General features: G+C 40.7%; 2 protein-coding genes across 2 annotated transcripts in view; both read right to left on the bottom strand.

Moving 5' to 3' along the window:
• Positions 1 to 410: 410 nt before the first annotated feature.
• LOC133504845 (extracellular calcium-sensing receptor) lies at positions 411 to 6,142 on the bottom strand. The gene is made up of 11 exons (XM_061827516.1): positions 6,036 to 6,142; positions 5,536 to 5,765; positions 5,381 to 5,463; positions 4,640 to 4,819; positions 4,291 to 4,479; positions 3,746 to 4,219; positions 2,426 to 2,635; positions 2,229 to 2,352; positions 1,967 to 2,160; positions 1,363 to 1,644; positions 411 to 898 (listed from the first exon to the last, which is right to left on the bottom strand). Exons 2-11 carry the CDS (start codon positions 5,729 to 5,731, stop codon positions 476 to 478), a joined length of 2,355 nt encoding a protein of 784 aa, XP_061683500.1. The 5' UTR covers positions 5,732 to 5,765; positions 6,036 to 6,142; the 3' UTR covers positions 411 to 475.
• A 7,754-nt stretch (positions 6,143 to 13,896) lies between these two features.
• plch1 (phospholipase C, eta 1) overlaps positions 13,897 to 19,547 on the bottom strand; it is a 73,017-nt gene continuing 67,366 nt past the window's right edge. Inside the window, exon 24 of the mRNA XM_061827356.1 lies at positions 13,897 to 18,952. Coding sequence (XP_061683340.1) covers positions 16,353 to 18,952 — 2,600 coding nt within the window. The 3' untranslated portion in view covers positions 13,897 to 16,352. The remainder of the gene's footprint in view (positions 18,953 to 19,547) is intronic.

Raw genomic sequence — 19,547 nt, 5'->3', positions numbered from 1 at the left:
GTATTACATTTTCAAAAGTGGCATTGCTAGTTTTAAAGTTATGCAGTCTGTACAGCTGCCATTCTAATAACTTGGAAATTCCACAAAACTGGCATATTTTACATCTGAAGATAAAAAAAAATATATAGAGAGACAGTACAAAACTTGGGTTATGCATGGCTGTTTATTGATCCAGGATTTTATTAACGGTGGGGGCAGACATAAAAAGAATTTTTTTCATACAGATCAGTTGTATTACAATAGGAAAGCCCCTTAAAATTGCAGACATCATGGCAATAAAAATCTTTTTTAAAGCCAAAAACAGACGAAGACAAAAGTGGAGGTTGTCATGAAAATAGCACAACTTACTACATGAAACATTTTTTATATGGTAAAATGTGTATTTCTGCTTAAGGTCCAGTTGGGCAAATCCTAAACAACGATGCATACATGTGTTTGCTTTCAGAACACATTTCTTTTGTTGTGTTTTTTTCTTCTATCTCGCCATCAAGTGTTTCTTGGTGTTTTTCTCTGGCCTCAAAAGAATGATAAAACACTTTGGGGCAAAAATGCAAAGTAGTAAGCCATAGCTGGAGGCCAGGATGGCAAAGACCTCCACAGCGACCATGTACTTCCCAGGCGAGCTGACGTAAGCAGGCACGAAGGCCACCCACACGGCGCAGAAGATGAGCATGCTGAAGGTTATCAGCTTGGCCTCGTTGAAGTTGTCGGGCAATTTTCTGGCGAGAAACGCCAGCAGTAGGCAGGTGCAGGCCAGCAGGCCGATGTAACCCAAAATCAGAAAAAAGCCCACCGCTGAGGCCATGTCGCACTTCAGGGTGACCTTCAACCCCGGGGTATCAAAGACTGCTTTCGGCTCAGGGGGGTTGAGGGACAGCCAAATTATACAGATGATGATCTGATTGGGGAAAAAAAACCTCAGGGTAATACACTACTCACAAAAAGTTACGGATATTCAGCTTTTGGGTGAAAATTCCGGATCAACCTAAAATGGACTAAAATCGATCCTTTTTTGAACACACAAGTCAACTGTTGAATGTTTCAGGACTTTTTTCTTTTTTTCTCAAAGGAGATGAATGGAAAAAAAAGTGTCCAACGATGTTTACTTTGTGACTCTTGCAGTCCCTCTGTGTCTTTTTGCAACCTGCTCGTGACACCCAAAGCTCATTAGCCATTTCCTTTTTGAAGCCTCAAAATGGTGAATTATTTGACTCATGCGATTCATCGTTTCAGCGCGAGACATAACAAATTAAGCTGACCTGTAAAAGTTATAGTTCAGCATAAAATTTCATCCAGAAGCATAATATTCTTTGCTCAGTGTGAGTAGTACAGAGAAAAAGAAGTCTTAATTTAGAAGCTGACCTGTACACAGGTGAACACGCAGACACTTCCTCTCTGTTGGCCCGGACCGAACCACTTCATCAAGGCTCCGGCGCCAGGCCGGGCCGAGCGGAAGGCCGCCAGCACGACGATGGTCTTTACTTGCACGCAGGACACGGAGAGGACAAAACTGATGCCGAAGGCGGCCTGCTGGAAGCGACAGGACCACGAGGACGGGCGGCCGATGAACAACAGCGAGCACAGGAAACAGAGTTTGAGCGACAAGAGCAGCAAGAAGCTCAGTTCGGAATTGTTGGCCCGGACCTGAAGGATGGACAAAAAATATAAAATAAAAGCCTGCCTCCATAAAATGAGGAGGCAGGCTCGTACTGGCCCCCGGACCCTGTGTTGACACCCTAGTGGTGACCCAGTCCAATTAGAATCAATTCAATGCCCTGTCAGTTGTCATTCAATAAGAGAACCATGAAGTAAACTGTTTATTTCCCCCTCTATTGTATTTTAATTTTAGAAGCACTGCATTATAGCAGTCACATTAAGATTTTTTTTTTTTTTAACGTCTCAAACGTCGCAGGAAGTGAAACTTGAGCTGAAAAGTGGATTGAAATGTCATCCCATAGCATCTTACCATAGGTGTGTGTCTGTAGTAGAGAAAGACCACAAAGACAGCGGTGGTCACTACCGTGCCCGACATGGCTACCGCGGTGAGAGTGATGCCTAAGGTCTCGTTGAAAGACAGGAAGTCCAGCTGGCGGAGAATACAGACTGTGTGCTCCGTGTTGGACCAAAATTCCACTGGACAACGCTCACAATTGGGCGAGTCTGGAAGACATCAAGAAAAGGGATCAGAACTTGAACAGCGTGCGAACTACGTACAGGTGTTGCCTCACTAGTCGAGTTGCTGATCTCCCCTTCAGGACACGGAATGCAGTCAAAGCAGCAGACGGGTTCTCCTTTCCTGGTCGCCACCCTGCTACCAGGAGGGCAATTCTCACTGCACACTGAAGTGGGGACCTGGAGGCGTCAAATTGTACACTCATGTCATGGGGGTATCAACATTTTCAAGAAATGGGTTTCTTTGACACACCTGACTGGATGCTGAACTCCATTGCACAGCCGTGTCATTTATGTGGATTTCATAGCCGTCCACTCGGCCGATCAAAACCAGCTTCAGAGAGCCGTCGGGGGTCATCTGCCAGTTGACCAGGTCGTACTTAGCGGGGATGTCGGCCCCTTGGAAATAAAGCCTTTCCCCCTGTGGTGTGGTGAAGTTGACCTCATTTAAGTGCTGCAGCAGCTGAAAGGAGACATTTTGCCACAAATTTTAAAGACTAACCCAAGTATCTTCAAAAGCGTCATTGTGTGTGTGTGTGTATATATATATATATATATATATATATATATATATATATATATATATACACACACACACACACACACTATATTATTAGTCAATGTATTTAATTTCCCAAATGTTACAATTTTTACAAAAATAGAATTAATTAATTTTAAAAGTAAATCTAATTAATTTTAAAAGTAACAAAATAAAAAGGAATACATATATAAAATACATATATAAAAATAAAGAATGAAAATTACGTAATAAAAATAATGTCATTATGAAAATGACATAAATAAAAAATATATAAATACACACACACATATACTGTGTGGGTATATTTATTCATTTATATATATATATACTGTGTGTATTATTTTTATAATGTCATTTTCATTCTTTATTTTTATATATGTGTTTTATATATGTATTTCTTTTTATTTTGTTACTTTTTAAGTTAATTTGATTTTTTTAACAAATTGTAACATTTGGGAAATTTTCTCTTATTTTTCTGTTTTTCTGATTTATTACTTTCATTTAAATACATTGACGAATAATCACTGTTTGACAATTGTATGATTTAATTTGAATATATTTACTTCTTTTAATTTCTGATCATGTACATTCATATTTATTTGTTTGATTATTAACATTAATTTTTACAATATTTACAAATATCTCAATTTTGTTTTATTATTTGAATATCAATATTATGCTATTGTTGATTTATTATTTATTTTGTTTTCATTTATCTGGATAGAAAATGTATGTGTATTTTTAATGGTTTCTACTTGTGCAGTTTTGTATTTTTTATTATTGTTTTTATTATTTTAGTATTTATTATTTATTATTCAATTGCAGTAATATAAATTATGATATTGGAACATGCTACGTAGTGCTGGAAAGTGAGTAAAATAGCACTCGGGCCGCGGGGGATAATGAAAACCCTTCACGATACACAGTCTCCATTTGATGAAATGTTTGGCACAATATCAGTCAGCCCAAGTTGCTTGACCACATGACTGTAATTTCAGATAGGATCTAAATCTCTGAATAAAATGTGTTTACCTCAGCAGGTTTGACGTTTCTGGGGGAGGAGCAGATGGAGCTGCCATCTCGTAGGACGGCGCGAGTGTTGCGGCAGCCGAGGTGGTCGTGGAGGGCGTGAGCTGCGGCGTAAACAGCCAGGTAGACGTTATAGGCCTGTCGTAGCTGGGAGGTGTCAGTAAAGAGATTATCCACACTCTCCAGGGATTCCTCCCCTCCGCACGGGGGTAGGGATGCCCACCGATCAGACATGGTGGTGTTTTTGGAAACCTGAGGCCTACACGCGAACTGTTTCTCCCAGAATTTCCTCAAAATGTCATCATCTGGCCGGAGAGAAGGGTTCAAACTTCGGAGGTAATCTTCAAATCCGGCGATCGGGGAGCTTCGAACGGCTGTACCCAGGACTCCGGTCGCCACTTTTGAGGTGACGGGGTTCTGGAGGAGATTACCGCTGGTGCTCCAGGCCTCGCTGGCTAGAAACTGCCTGTCAGTCACCTGATTGTTAGCGAGAACACAAAAGGATCACATACTAGGCTTATGCTTTTGTGATGCTGTTTGTATCTCACATTCATTTCGGCCAGTTGCAGAAACAGTTCCCTGACGTCGGTGTACCACGTAAAGATCAGGATCACTTTGGCGCTTGACGCCTTAATGGCGAGGGCCGCTCTCCTGGCATCATTCTTGATCTTTTCCCTCCTCAGAGTCTCCACGAAGGCCATACACACTCCCGACTCCTGGGTCTCTTCCCGGAACACCTGGTGGCCAATAAAAATAATAATAACAATAATAATTTACCCCTACTTTGATAAAGTGCAGCTGTACACCGCTACAAACCACATTAAATTTGTACTTCTCAAAACTGAGCTTTATTAATAGAATTCATGATGCAGCTCTTATATTGGATCTCGGATTCACCTTGACAGCTTCCAGACCGTAGTCATTGTTTGCGACCACGGCTCCGATCCAGGTCCACTTGAAGTATATGGCGAGGCTGGCAATGGCCCGCGCTTGGAAAATGTCACTGGGGATGGTTCTGAAGAAATTGGGAAACTGACGCCTGTCACTTAAACAGGGGCAGCTCGACTGATAGCTCATCTAGCAAGAAAAATATACGTTAATGATCTAAAAGATTTGAAAGATTTGATATTTTTTTTTAAATATATATTTATATATGTATATTTCAGCATTCAAAAAGAAATTTCATTTCATTCAAAAAGACATTTCACAAAATAAATGAACTTTGATCTTTTCAAGCGGACAAAAAAAATTCTTAAAATATTGGATAATAAACCTTGACCATGTTTGTATGTATGTTTGTGTTGTTTTGTTCATTATATTAAATTTACACTTCAAAATCTGACAAAAATATAGATTATCTTGAATTGTTTTGTTTGGTTGCAATTCTGTAATTTATTATTTTAGCTTTGTCATTTATGTTTTCAGTTTTCAATTTTTAAAAAATATTTTACTATTTAGATGTTTTTTTCCTTATCATTGAATTCAATAACTAAGTCACTAACTCCCAATTTTATGCAGCACACTCCCATACAAACAAATTATAATTCTCAGTATGACGCAGTGCAATTCTACACTACCCAAAACTATAACCGATTTATATTGATAGAGGTCATCTTAAAAGTAATTAAATGAGCTTACTAAAGGCACAGAGAGTGGTCCCAGCACTCTGGAGAGTATCATGGCCGTTTTCGATGAAGCACCGCCAATGATCAGTGGGACACCTAATGAGGCATTATTTTAACAATCAATAAATAAATACAACACAATGGTGCTTTTATGCCTTTTGGTTGTACCTTTCTCATCCCCTTCTTCCGAAAGGGCCAGTGGTGCCGCCCCAGGGGTGCAGGTGCTGCTGTCGCCGCTCACCAGCGAAAGGGCTGCCCGGGTCGCCCACGGGTGCAAAGCACAGCTGTCGTGGATGTGATAGCCCAGCGTCACGCCCGGCAGCAGGTGAGGACTCTGGTTAATCTCCTCCACGGCAAACACCATGGAGTAAACGTACTGTAAGGGGAGTTGCTCTAAACTGTGGTGGAGAGAACAAGACGACATTTCACATGATGAGTTGAGCATGAACTGTGCATTAACTGCACACTGTGTAAACTGTACTATGTCTTCGAAATTCAATAAACATTGTATTCAATTAAACTTGAGCGTCATTATTTTAAGAAAGGCAAAACGTTTATCCAGCTCTTGAAATGGTTGTCATTGCAGTACAATAAACACTCAATACCATGGATATAAAACCCCAAATAAATGCATAATAATTATAAAAGGGTGAATGTCCAAGTTGTACCCGGTGCATTCTTTATATTCTGGCTCGGCAGTAAAGTCGAAGTCTACGGGGGGAGGATTGTAGCGGAGACTAAAGAGTCCACCGATCACTACGTCTCCATCCTGGAAAAGCCCCCGCTTAGCCGGCGTTGCCCACCGAGGACAAGTCAGCGCTTGACCCACCCTGAGGCCCGGCTGCCTGGACACAAACCACGCCAGGAGCACCAGCGGGGCTGAGGAGGGCCACCGGCCAGTGGAGAGCCAGCAGAGCCAAGACATAGAGCAACTGTGAGAAAACACATCGGAGTTGTTATTAGTAAAACTATGTCAGCAAATAGTACTGCAATAAAAGAGACATGATACGACCTACCCCTGAGAAGGACTTTGCCTGAGTGGCTGCCTCCTGCTCGCTCCTGTTGCACATCTATTTCTCAGTGTCGCTAACTGCCCAGGGCAGAATGACGCCCAGACCAACTCCCTTCTCCCAAACATGAATTAAAAAAAAAAAAAAAAACTGTCATTAAAGGCAGGCAGCTGTGTTTTTCAAATGCAAGGCGATAAGGCCGCAGAGACAACCCACTCACTGGTCCGCTTGCAGAGATGAGGTCAGTCTGTGTAGCAATTGATGCTTTCTTAAGTAACATCACTTCACCTTCATTCAAACATTCTAGTACAATCACACAAGAAAATACTCTAGAAAGGTATGAAGTAATGATCAAAAGAAGGTAAGAAATATATGAGATTCCGAACAATAGTATTCACTAATGGAGTAGTTATGCACTTGACAGACTCCCGGGTTTTCAGATGCAGTGCAGTACGCAGTATGTGCCATCAGATGGGCAGGGAACCAGTCCAGGTTCTTGTCAGCTGGGAGAAGTTCCCGTTGCCCAAGACCCTGAACAAGGTACGCATCATAGAAAATGGGAAATTGTTTAGTTTGTTACAGTGCGACCATGTGGTCAGTAAGATCAGATGAGGAAAGTTGAACAGACGTGGCCAAGGCATTCTGTATGTATAAATGAAAACATTTGCCCGAGTCTGCAAAATGGCCGTAGTCCACGCCTCCATTGCTGAAGCAGCCAGTTGTAGCTGTAGTCGCAAGGTGTTTGGTGGCAGTTGGAGCAGAAACCCCCAAACCAAAAGGTAGAGTTGGTAGTAGAGGTAAAGGGAGTCCAATAACCCTCCCCCTCCCGCCATCTCCTTCTGCCAATTTAACAACATGTGGATTAATTGAAACCACTAGAAAACTCCCCAGTCTGGTGTTCCCCATAGTCCTGGGCATTTTGTGAAACTCCTGAAACAGAAGACAGGTTCTAACAGGCCAAGCAACGTTCAGTCCTCAACTTTGGATAAAGCAGAAAATTAGCAATACAGTAATTCCTCTCTACTTCGTGGATCACCTATCACGGATTGAGTACATCGTGGATTTATGACCCCGCCTCCCCCACAAAAAAAAAAACCAATCCCTACGTAGTAATGCGCCATCCCCGGCGCAACAACATGGACCAATGAAGCAAAATACATAAATAAAAAAAAGAAGAAAAACGTTAGCATACATTAGTACAGTACTGTAGCGGGAAGCTGCATTAATCGGGTATAATGCGGAATCTCCAGCAAGACAAGGACCTATGAAGCGATTAAAAAGAAAAAAAACGACATTTACCCCTACTTCACAGTTTTTCCCTTTTCGTGGGTGTGTCTGGTACCAATTAACCGCGAAAAAAGAGGGATTACTGTATTATGACATAATTAGCGTGTACCTGTCTAAAAACCTTAGAAGGTCAAAGTATCCTCTTATTGTTGCTCTGTAGAAGCAACACTGTCCAGGATCCTCACATTTGCACAGACACTAAGCGCCTCAAGTTTCAGAATGGCGTGGCTTGTCGAACATCGGACTTCTGGATCGGCAGACTAGGGTGCTGTTGACGGAACTGAAGAAAAGAGTCCCAGTTTTTTGTCGAAACTCACATCCAGGAGGTGCAAGGCCCCCATCACATTTTGTCAGAGGTCAAGAGTTCTCAGTGGGATCCTGTCTATATGAGCTTTTGGGACCATTCAAAACTCTTCCTTTTGATATTCTCCTGAGGGTTCCTTCATTTTTAGTTCCAATGACCAATGGCCATTCGGCCCTTTAGAAACTGAGCAGCTTGCTTAGTTTCCATTACTTGTTAGTAAGTCAAAACTTGGTCCCAGTTGAGGTTAGTCAGGGCTGCCAGGGCTTTGTCACCTGCTTTTTTTTTTTCATTTTCCAAAAGTCGGTTCTGAATTTGTGAGTGCTGTCCAAGAATAGAGAGTGTCCAGTTTCAACGTTCGCTCCAGTTCACAGCTGAGTGCAAAGCTACTGTAATGTGTTTCAGTACGTCCAGATCAGAGGTTGTGGTTCTCTTTCTTAAAAGGCTGGACCGAGTCCTCAATATTGAGAGTAATGAGATTGCTTGCATGCTTGCCCTTTTGCCTCAGCTCTCCATTTAGCAATCAATCTTTGACCCCACCTTCAATTATGAGCCTGCATATCTCGAACGCAAAAGGTTGCGCCTACAATTATTTGTCTGTATCATTCTGCAATTTCCTCCATGTGCCTCATTTGGGCCTGGAGGAGGAAGACGAAGACACCATTGCAACCCTGCTCGGACCTCTGCCCCCAAAACCCAAGTGCAAGAAAAGCAAGCTAACGGCATCCAATCCAAAAAAAAAAAAAATGTCTAGAGTTCAAGTTCCAAAAAGAAACAATTTTCAGGACGATACAGTGCACTTCTACATTACTGTAATTGTAATTTTGCATAGAATATTGGGTTACATTTGCTTGTGCGTATAACATTGCGGCCAGGGACTTTATATAGTATACTGCAGCCATCTAATAGCAAGGCTAAAACAGTACTTGTATGTTAAATTTTGCTTGCAAAACTCATTTGAAGATTTTATATGAATGCTATATCAGTGGTGTACAATATTATACATTTTTATTATAGTTTGAGATATTTTTTTAAATTAAGGAATAGCATTTTTGTCACTTCAATCATATCACATTCCCTTTTTCACACACTAAAGTCATTTATTAAAACTCATTTTATAAAAAAAAACACACACACACACACAATACTCGAGTAATATTGGGAAATTTTCAACTTTGACAGCGAGTAAAGTCAAATGAGGAGGAAAAGCACGATTTGACAGGTGTGATGCCGCCCTTTAGTGGTTATACTTGGTATTTAAGATTTTAGCAACCCAATGAGACTTGACAAACAACTACAAAAACTCAGCAAGCAAGAGAGTTCTAACAAAGATTTAGGAGATAATAGAATGATAAAGTCAACAGAAAGACTGTCTGGCCGGCCATCAACTTTTTCTCTGGCCTCAGAACAATCTTCTTCTCCTTTCAGCTTGTCCCATTAGGGGTCACCACAGCGTGTCATCTTAGATGAATGCATACATTTGTTTGGCACAGTTTCACGCCGGGTGCCCTTCCTGACGCAACCCCTCTGCATTTTAGCCAGGAATAGAAGCTTACAGCTCCCATCCAAGTACTAACCAGGACCAAAGCCGCTTAGCTTCCAAGATCTGACGAGATCGGTCGTTCTCAGGGTAGCACGGCTGGCCTCAGAACAATGGTGAAACATTTTGGGGAAAAAAATCAATATGAGTATTTCATATCATCGCGAAGATGAAGGACAGAAGGAGGCCAATGTAGCCCAGGACCAGAGAGAAGCCCTCCACTGATGCCATATCACACTCCGGGGTGACCTTTGACCCTTGGAGACAGCTGAATGACATTTCAGTGATACTTTGTACTTGAATAACATAATTAATGTGGAAATTTGTTTTCCTGTATGCAAGTGAGCAGACTGATGATGCCCTCCGGCAACAAGGACTGAACATCTTTCTTGAACAGGAGGCAGGACAGGCAAAGCACAAAATTGATGCCGGAGGCAGCAAACGACATGACAACGCCGACACGCGGCGGATGAACACCAGCATGTGAGGTATAACTGATTCCTCTGCAGTCTAATGATGATTTAAACGAACGACTTCTATGAATAATACATTTTTAAATGCATCACTGTGCGTACCTCAGCGGGGTCGATGTGTTTGGATGAGGAATGAGTGGAGCAGCTGTTCTCTGCTCCGCTGGTGTCGGTCTGGGCAGGCAAGGAGGGTGCGGGGGGGCGTTAGATGCAGACGTTAGATGACCAAAGGGGCTGGGAAGTGTCGGTGAAGTGTTGCTGCAAGCCTGCCAGGGACTCTCCCCCGCTGCAGAGTGGCAAGGAGGCCCTAACAACTGAAGACTTGTCAGCAGAGGAGTTTGACGTCTCTCTTGGGCAACGAAGAGAAGGATGTTGATGACTTTGGTGATCCCGAACTGCAACCGAACTCTTTTTCCCAGAATCCTTTCCAGAAGTCGTCGTCGGGGTGACAAATGGGGTTAAAACTTTGGAGGTAGACTTCAAATCTGAGAATGCTGGCGCTCGACCCCCCAAGGGCGCCATCTTGCATGTCATAATTGGTGCTCCAAAAACTGTTTGACTTTTGCTGTGAACTATTCAAGCATCAACAACATGTTTGTTTATCAATACGAGGGCATAGTGACAAATGAATTGCATATCTGGACAGCCTTCTTCAGTAGCTTTAATTTAAGCTATGACTCCGTATGTGTTTTTGAAAATGTATCTTGAACTAGATACTGGTGAAGAAGCCGACAGACCATAGTCATTGTTGAAAACCACAGCTCCCACCCAGGTCCACTGGAAGCGAACGGCGAGCCGTGTGAAACGTCACTGGGGATAGTCCTGAAGAAATTGGGGTACTTGGACCAAGTAGCTGATCTGGGATCAAGTACAGAAATATTTTCAGGCGTTTTTTTTTTTTTTTTTTTTTTTTTTAGATCAACAGGCATGATGTTGCTCCAAACTACTTCAACTCACAGTACGCACTGAAAATGAGGCCCAGAGAGTTTGACACTATTAGGCTTGGCATGGAAGAGGAAGGACTGATGATACGTCACACAAACATCACATTTCATTGACGCCACATCTGGGTAGAAACTAACGAGAGGTTAAGCATTGAAGGGGAAAAAAGGGCAACTGTACTATAATTGCCAATAATTTCCTGTGTGGCAAAGTACGTTGACTGGCTGTATGTGGTCCGTGGGCGCCCTCTAGTGGTTAGCAAAACGATCACTAAAACTGGTCAAGCTTTGCCAACGTTTCAGTGGCGTCCACTCAACAGTGTTATGTACAAAGTAAATTTCAGTTGTACTGAACTTCAAGTACAACACGTTTAAACATTTGAGCACTTTTTTAAACTTTTACATGCAATACGTTTTAACTTCATACATTATGTAAGAACAGGTGATTTACAAGAGATTTAATTTTAGTCTCTATTTTTATATTCTTAGTATTAATTTTTAATAGTTTAAATGTACTATTGAACAAATTTATTATGATTTTATTCTTTGACTTTGCTTTTTATCCCATTTTGTTTTATCGTATCTTTTCTGACTGTATTATTTGTTATATTTTAATTTCATCCACTTTGTAAGCATTAATTGTGATTGTATGGTTTTATTGTACTTTGTATTCTATTATTTTGAGGTTGTTTAAATCATTTGATTGTATTCTTTGTAAATGGGGGTGGCATATTACAGGTGGTGGAGTGGTGATGTCCCAACCCAAAAGGGTGTGAGTTCGACACCAGGCCCCTGTGACCACGTCAAAGTATCGGTGAGCAAAATACTGAAGTTTCTCCTGATGCTGAGTCTCCTTCACTTCAAGGGGTGAAGGAGAAGACAGTTTTCAAGCCATCTGAGTACCTTCGAGGTGGAAAATTGCTATACACAGGTACCAATTATTTTTGGTTTTATTAAAGTTCATTTGGATTTTACTGTAGCTGACATGAAATAAAACATTTCTTAAATATATTTCCTTTAAATGTATTTTCTATTTGCATTCTTATGTTTTAAATTTTTAATTCTATTTTTTATGTCCACTGTAGTCAGTAATATTTTCATGTGTCCATTTTTCAGTGTACCTTTTAATTTATTAATGAATTTGGAATTTATTCGAATGTTTTTCATAGGGACATAATTTTGCTTTTTTTTTTTTTGTTTTCAAACGATTTCTTATGATTTTACTTTCTTTTTTCAAATATAGATTTTACATTTTTACTCTCAAAAATGCTTTGTTTAAATTATTTGGTTGTATTCTTTGTGTTTTTAATTAGCATTATATTAACAAATTTATTGTTTTGTATTGGTATTTTGTTTTTTCAAGTGTATTTGTAAGAATCTGCTGTATTGTATTTTTAAATTGAAATTTTAAACGAATGATCATTATTAGATTTTTTTGGGGAGGGGGGTTAATTTTAGTGCTTTATTGGGTCTTTTGTATGTATCCCCCAGCCACACCTTCAAACACACATTTTATTTAGTCACGTTTTAAAGATGTACTTAATAAGACCTATAACTCTCAAATCATTGCCTCCAGAAAATCTTAACGGGCCTTTAGTGGATGGATCACATCTAAGGTCCGGAGGTTAATGGGAAGCTATTACGTACTCAGCGCTGAATAGAAAACTAACTGTAATAGAGTAGTTATTACTTTCAAAATGTCCCGAAATGTAATTCCAGAGGCCAGATGCTGTGTGGATGAAGTCATTGGTCTTCTGCCTCATAAACATTAATTATAAGACGGTGTGAATGCTGAACCGGGGAATTGCTCGCGCAGAGCGACAGGTGTGCCGTTTGTCGGCGCCATTACAGGCATTTCATCAGCAATTATACCTCATTGTGTATGATGGGCCTTCTAGGGGCTGTTTATTACCTGTTGCGCATTTATTATGGAGTGAATGTGAGGCCTGGTCACATGAATGACACATTTAAATCCTCAAACGTTATTTGGAATGCGTCATAAAAGTAATGCACTGGATGAGTAAACAATGGCAAATTTTGTGAGCATTTCCTGACCGCTTTTAAAAGCTTTGTTAGCTCTGCAAAGTGAAGCGAGGTGGCTCCTGTGCTCGGAAATAAAAGGAAATTGAATTTCAATGAAGTCAAGCCGTGATATTTTCGGGTGAAAGGTGGGGAACACCCTGAACTGGTTGCCAGCCAGTCCCAGGGCACGCACAAACAAACAATCATTCGCACTTGCATTCATACTGAGAAAAATTGATATATTATTAAATGCATTCCAGAGTGCATATGTGTAATAATGCACATCTATCTTTAGCCTTCATAAATCAGTCACATAAACACCATGTTAAATTATTAAATTAATTACATTTCTGAATAAAATCAATACATTAATGTCCTTAATAATACTTGCTGTATCTTACAATAAAAGATGTCTAAAAAAATGAAGCCAATTCCTACATTCATAAATTATCATCAGCATTATCAAATTCAAATGTACACTTCTTCTAAAGAACTGATCTTAAATTCCATCACAGATCTAATCTAAAACTTTTCATGAATACAATAAAATAAGTTTTAAATGTATTTAAATTACGGCACCTCACAAAAAGTAGTTGTATTATTTGCTGTATGTACTTACAGCCATCTAATTGAAGATGATTAATTTGTTCTTTCACTATGGCTCACTGGCATAAATACAGTAGATGAGCAAAGATACATTATTTATCGTAAATATGTTTTTTTTAAAGCAAAGTAAATCAACAGGTCATTTAAACAGACGCATAGCTTAATCTTGTAAACGGATATCGTTTTTTCGCTGATCGGTCCCATAAACCTTGACGTGTTAAGCCAATTTCTTATTTGAAACTTTTTATTCAATAATAAATTGGCTTATAATTAACTTTTTTTTTTTTACAATTTTAACCAAATTTCCAAAATGTATTGAAGAGAAGAGCCAACAACACAAGATCAGTGGAAATCAAATACTTCATTATTTTTATTGCATTGGTAGGAAAATGCTCACAGTTGTCAAATGAGCAACAATACAAAGAAAAGAGACGGTCTACTCTGGAAACAATAAAAAATAATACACTTACAACCCTGCTACGCTCCCTTCCCCAGCCTCACCACTATACACTTATTTGCATTCTGTTACAATTTGTACAAAATAAAAATCACCAGAATAGACAAGAGTTTGTATTCTGTATCAAAGCAATTAAAAAAATAAAAGCTTTGAAAGATCCAAATCATTTTTTGTTTGTTTGTTTGTTTGCTGACTACAGACGGCAACAAGTCCAGAAGCAAAGAAGTTGACACGCTTAGATGGCACCCGGGGTGAGCCTTCATCTTCAAGTGCAACTGTTCATTCTGTGCAAAAGTTGTCCAGAGCTGCAACAACTTCTGTGTAAACGAGTGCATAGTCATGCTCGACATGTTCACGTGGGTAACATGCACACAAACACGTTCAGTGTACAGCCAGAAGAAAAACACCATCCAAGACGACAGCGGACTTATTTACACTTAAAAGAAAATACTCGGGTGAATGAGAAGACTTTCATGGTGACGACCTTCGCTTGTTATTTAAAAATGAAACATTCCAGTAATACAAAAAAAACACACACACATTCTGCTTCATAATCCAAGCTTTTTTTTTTTTTTGCTTCAGAGTCACAGTTTTGACATCACAACAACAATGAAAACACATCTGTCTTATTTGGATATCAAGCAGAATTTCGACAATACACCGCCAGACTTTAATTAGTACAACTGTTGACAGTTCAAACGTGAATTTCATGCGGTCACAATGTTGTGTCATTTTGACTGTAAAGCTGGACATACACTGTGCAAATTCACCTTTTCCTTCTATGGTGACATTCGCCACATAAAAATGATGCAAGTAAATAATGCAATTCATTGTTGTACGAATATTATAAGTATATTGCTTACCTTTTTATCATTTGACCAGATTCAACGGACTCTGCAGACAATCGCAGAGGTTTTAACGGAGCCTGCATTTATCGGTCGTTTGCAGATTTGACGACAAGTTGTGCAAAACAAATCAATACGGAAGGTAACTTAAAACTGACAGAATAAAGATCAACTATAAACAAAATGGGGAAAAAACACTCCAAAACAATTTCCTCTAAAGCGTCCAAGTTTTTTTTTTTTTTTTTGTATTTAAAATAATTTGAAAAGCTAAAAATAGGCCTAAAGAAATGTTGCAACTAGGAGTCCGTAGCTAACCTTGTTAGCATAGCTGGTGAAGCTTCCTGCCGCCACAGATATAATTAACATGCCTACAAGTAATACAAGAATATTGCTTACCTCAGAGCAAATGAGCACCTGCTTATTTTAGAGGGACTATGACGAAGTAGTCAGCCATATTGCTTTACCTGATTTAGTTTTGGAAATAGAACTTTAAAAAAAAAACACCTTCAACCACGTTTACATAATTTAACCATAATCCAAAAGTGGTCATAAAATGATCATCGAATGCCTTGGGATTTAATCTTATGAACACAAGAGCATCCTAGCGCATTGAGACTTTGTACAACAACATCTCCGATCATTTAAACTGCCCATCTGTCTATTTACTATAGCAATCCTTTTAAAGGCAAAAGTCCCGTGCAAACATTTCAATTAGGATCCCGGAGATAATCTTGTTAGCGTAGCTCTCTATGCTTTCTCGTGTAAATAGTAACAAACCCTCAAATTTGTCGCATGACTTCGTAGTGATAAGAAGATTAAAGCGTGACTGTAGATTTTAATGGCATTCCCTCACTCTCTCTCACATTGTTAAACATATTTATCTTATAAAGGAGCCAAATTATAATTTATAATGACTGACTTGTAACTTAAGTCATAAACTCTATCACTGAACTTCTTTGGAACAAGAAAATGTCGGATCTCTGTTCTCCGTCGTGATTGCCCATTCCATGTTTCCGATGTATGGCTTTGCAAAAGTGAGCTTCCATTGGCTCACTTTTACAGTCGAGGCTGATTTAAAGCCTTTTTATTCCACATACCGTGTACACGGAAAAACAAGGACCGATTGAGAGACACTAAATGGTTGCGCGACAATCAAATAATGCATATGTCCGGCTGCGACAGTGTTTTTGCACAATTGAAGGTGAGTTATGACTGTCTTTTCCAAACTCTTGAGCCCTTTTCCATCTCTGTGATCACGACACCTACGGGACTTCAGTGGAACAGCAGCAAAGTGGTAGCTCCCAATCCAGTGTTAACGCATCATTTGCTAGCTTTGTCTTTTTCTGACACCTGTGAGTTGGAATGTCAACACAACACGAACAAAATGGTACAGTGTATGTCCAGCTTCAGGGAAAACCTTCTGGTCTGCACAGAAAACAAAGTTTAGAATTCCTTGATCAACCAGTATAGTCACACTCTGGCCTTTCTCTCATTTTATTGTGAAAGCTAGAGTCTGAGTAGGAAGTAGACCTCTGGCTCTGATGAAAAGTGGGATGAATTTGAAGGAGGAAGCGAATCATCGGTACAGTAGTGATCTGCATGTTGATCGCTGTTTCCATACTGTGATGATGTACAAGCTCCCTCAGGAAGTCCCCTGTCTTCCAGCCGGCCTAAGTAGCCTGCAATATAAGAGCCAGTAGAGTGTCTGTTCACAGGTGAATTCTGTGAGGCTGGTTTATTCCTCAAAACCACGCCGCCTATGGTGGTGGTGCCATTGACCGTGCCAACTGAGCGTGGTTTCAGGGAGTCTTGTTGTCTTTCGCGGGCGCGGCTGTTGATATGGCGCACTCGGCTTTGGCTACGGGAGGATAAGCGACGGGTGAGCGGTATAGGGGAGTCGTCGATATCCAGGGAAGTAGAGGGTTCACTGCTGGGTGTCTGTGAGGTTTTCACTCCCTGATCATAGTGAGGAGACTTGGAGAGTTCTCTTTCGCTATCCTCAACCTCCAGATTGACCAGTTTGCGCAATTGTTCCGTCAGCGGGTCATGAGATTGGGACTGGAAAGTTCCTCCCCCCGTGGTTCCCATCCTCTTTTGTTTCTTCATTTGTGGAGTGATGAAACTGCGACTAATGATGTGGTATTTACTTTGAAAGTTCGATGATATGTCTTCAGACGTCAAATCTCCCAGAGACTTGGACTTACACGGAGTGTTGACGGTCAAATCCACAGAATTCGACTGGGGACCGGTTGATAAAGACCGCAAAGTTGAAATCTTTGGAGCTTTGTTGTTGGATTGTACCTGTGACAAAGTTACCTTTTGGTTCCATGAATTCTTTGGAGTTGAAACGTGGTCTTGACTTAGATAGCATGGTTGTGATACTGAAGGGGGTGCAGCCTTTGATAAGGATATAATGCCATCATAGTTGACATGGTTGTACACTGCGTCAAAATCAGAAGAAGGAGAATAAAGGCCTCTACCCTTACAGCTATTTGGTGAATGCACAGCGTGAGTTGGGAGATTTTCTGAAGATGAGAACCCATTTTGCAAGGATATTTCATCCTCTCTGACTCTAAATCCATGTCTTACTTGATGAAAACCGCTGGGTGCCTGGCTGACTTGTCTTCCTTGGTGAAAACAGTTTGGGGTCAGGCTGCTGTTGAAGCCTCTCTCTAGCGCAAAGTCTCTATTATAATGAAAAGGATTGCTTTGAGGACTTGGGTAGCCATTATGGCTTAGAGGTCTTGGTCGGGAAATCTTAGAGTCTGTGGGTCGGTGTGTTTGAGAGGGCTGGATGCTGGATTGTTGATTCAATCCGTGATATGAAGGTTTATGATGCGGGGAAGGACACGGTGAAATTGTTGTGCACTGTTGAGACCCACAATAAGACAGAGGGTGTCTGTGTTGGGAGTATTTGGGAGAGGACTCATTTTGATAAATGGCGTTGTGTTTCGTTAGACTACTCAGGGTCTTCCATGAATGTCTTGGTGTGGTTAACCTCTTCTCTGTCGGATCCTCATCGACATTCACCTCCACCTCTGCAAAACCATTACAGACATGGTCATGGGATGACTGGAAAGACTTATTCGCTGGTGAAAGTGTATATCTTCGATCTTTGATCTGTTGTTCTGTTCCAGGTGCTGGTGGATCAAACACTTCCTCGTACACACTCTCCTCTACCTCCTCTGGATCGTCAATCCTGCCTCCATTTGTGGGAATATTTTCCCAACACACATTGCCCTGGCTTCGTAAACATTGAGTCACGTTTAACGGAGAAGAAGCCAAGATACTTGATGTTATGCTGTGCAGTGTATTTGTCTGAACATGGATTGATTGGTTGTACACTGAAACAGGAGGCGACAGCATCTCCTCATCTAGAATGGTGTAGACCTCCTCGAGGTCAGCGGTTTCTGGACTGGAGAAGAGGGCAGGATTTGTCTGGGGAATCGTGGATGGTGAAAGGTTTGTTCCTGGAGTGGTAATTTGAGGATCTTTCTGATGAGCTGACATTGTTGGAGTGGACCTGACATCTTGATGTTCTCTAAGAGGAGAAAGAGCCCGATCACGAGAGGAATTAAACTCATTTTGGTCAGCAGTGGATTCAAATTGACCAATGAGAGCTGATATGGAGCCTTGAGTGTCTTGGTCCTGGCCTAAGGACATGGCGTCAATGAGTCTGGAGATGGTGCTGTCATGGAGCGAGCTGGGACTCTTCACATCACGGTCCATGTTGACGGGGGAAAGAGGAGCGACAGACGAATGAGCAGATAAAGACGAGGATGAGCACACGGAAGATGAGACTGTGAAAGACGTGGTGGTCGAAGAAATTTCAGGTTTATTTAATCGGCACCGGTTGTTGGTGGAAAGTGCAGAGCGGATCTTAGATTGGGTGACTCGCTGGTAAGCTGCTTGATAATTGACATAGTCGTCCTCATTTCTAATGTTATCACCGACAACAAGATAAGAGGCCTCCTGCGGCTTGTTGAGATCCTTTTTCCAGAGATGGTTCATCTTAGATGGGGATTGGATATTTTCTTGAATGGAAGCTGATGATTTAGTGTGAAGATCCACAGAGGAAGACCTGGGTCTGTCAAACGGGTAAGTTCCTGTGGAAACAATTATACACAAATTATAAACAAATCATGTATAAACCATGAAAATGAGGCTCTTAAATTTAGGACATCATGCCATCCAACAATAGCAATGAAAACAATTAACAATACAGCCAATACAATGTACACCACAGACAAATGGATCACCAAATACAACTGTAAGGGAGAAGCTGAAGAATGAGCCTCTGGAGTCCATGTTTTCAAACATCATATCGGGAAAATACATGATTAGATGGGATTGATAAAATGGGAACAAATGGCATAGCGATATAGTTCTCATATCACTTTTAATTGTCCCTTTTCCGCTGCACAGAACTTTCTCGGGATGGGTCATATTATTTTGGTTTGGGTTCGTTTGTTTTGCACTTCAAAATCATACCACAAGATGCTGTGAAAATCGCATTGAACGCCTCAGTCAGAACGAGACGCGCTAACGACATTGAAGAATAGCACCGTTCTCCTGTGGCTGTTGACAAAGGCACAGAGAAATTTTATAGGAGAAGAGAGAGAGAGCAAGAAAGCAGACTGATACTACGTTTTGTGGGAAAATACTATGTACAGCACATATGTATTTTGGGAGAAAAATGTA

This window comes from Syngnathoides biaculeatus, chromosome 8 (genome assembly GCF_019802595.1).
Source record: "Syngnathoides biaculeatus isolate LvHL_M chromosome 8, ASM1980259v1, whole genome shotgun sequence".
NCBI classification, from domain to species: domain Eukaryota; kingdom Metazoa; phylum Chordata; class Actinopteri; order Syngnathiformes; family Syngnathidae; genus Syngnathoides; species Syngnathoides biaculeatus.
This window is presented reverse-complemented; position numbering and strand designations above follow the sequence as displayed.

Coding starts and splice junctions, on each gene's coding strand:
- LOC133504845 (XM_061827516.1), bottom strand. CDS start 5,731: ATGGTGTTTGCCGTGGAGGAGATTAACCAGAGTCCTCACCTGCTGCCG. Junction 5,464..5,535: donor GGAAGAAGGGGATGAGAAAG/GTACAACCAAAA, acceptor ATGCCTCATTAG/GTGTCCCACTGATCATTGGC. Junction 1,645..1,966: donor ACTACAGACACACACCTATG/GTAAGATGCTAT, acceptor TCCATCCTTCAG/GTCCGGGCCAACAATTCCGA.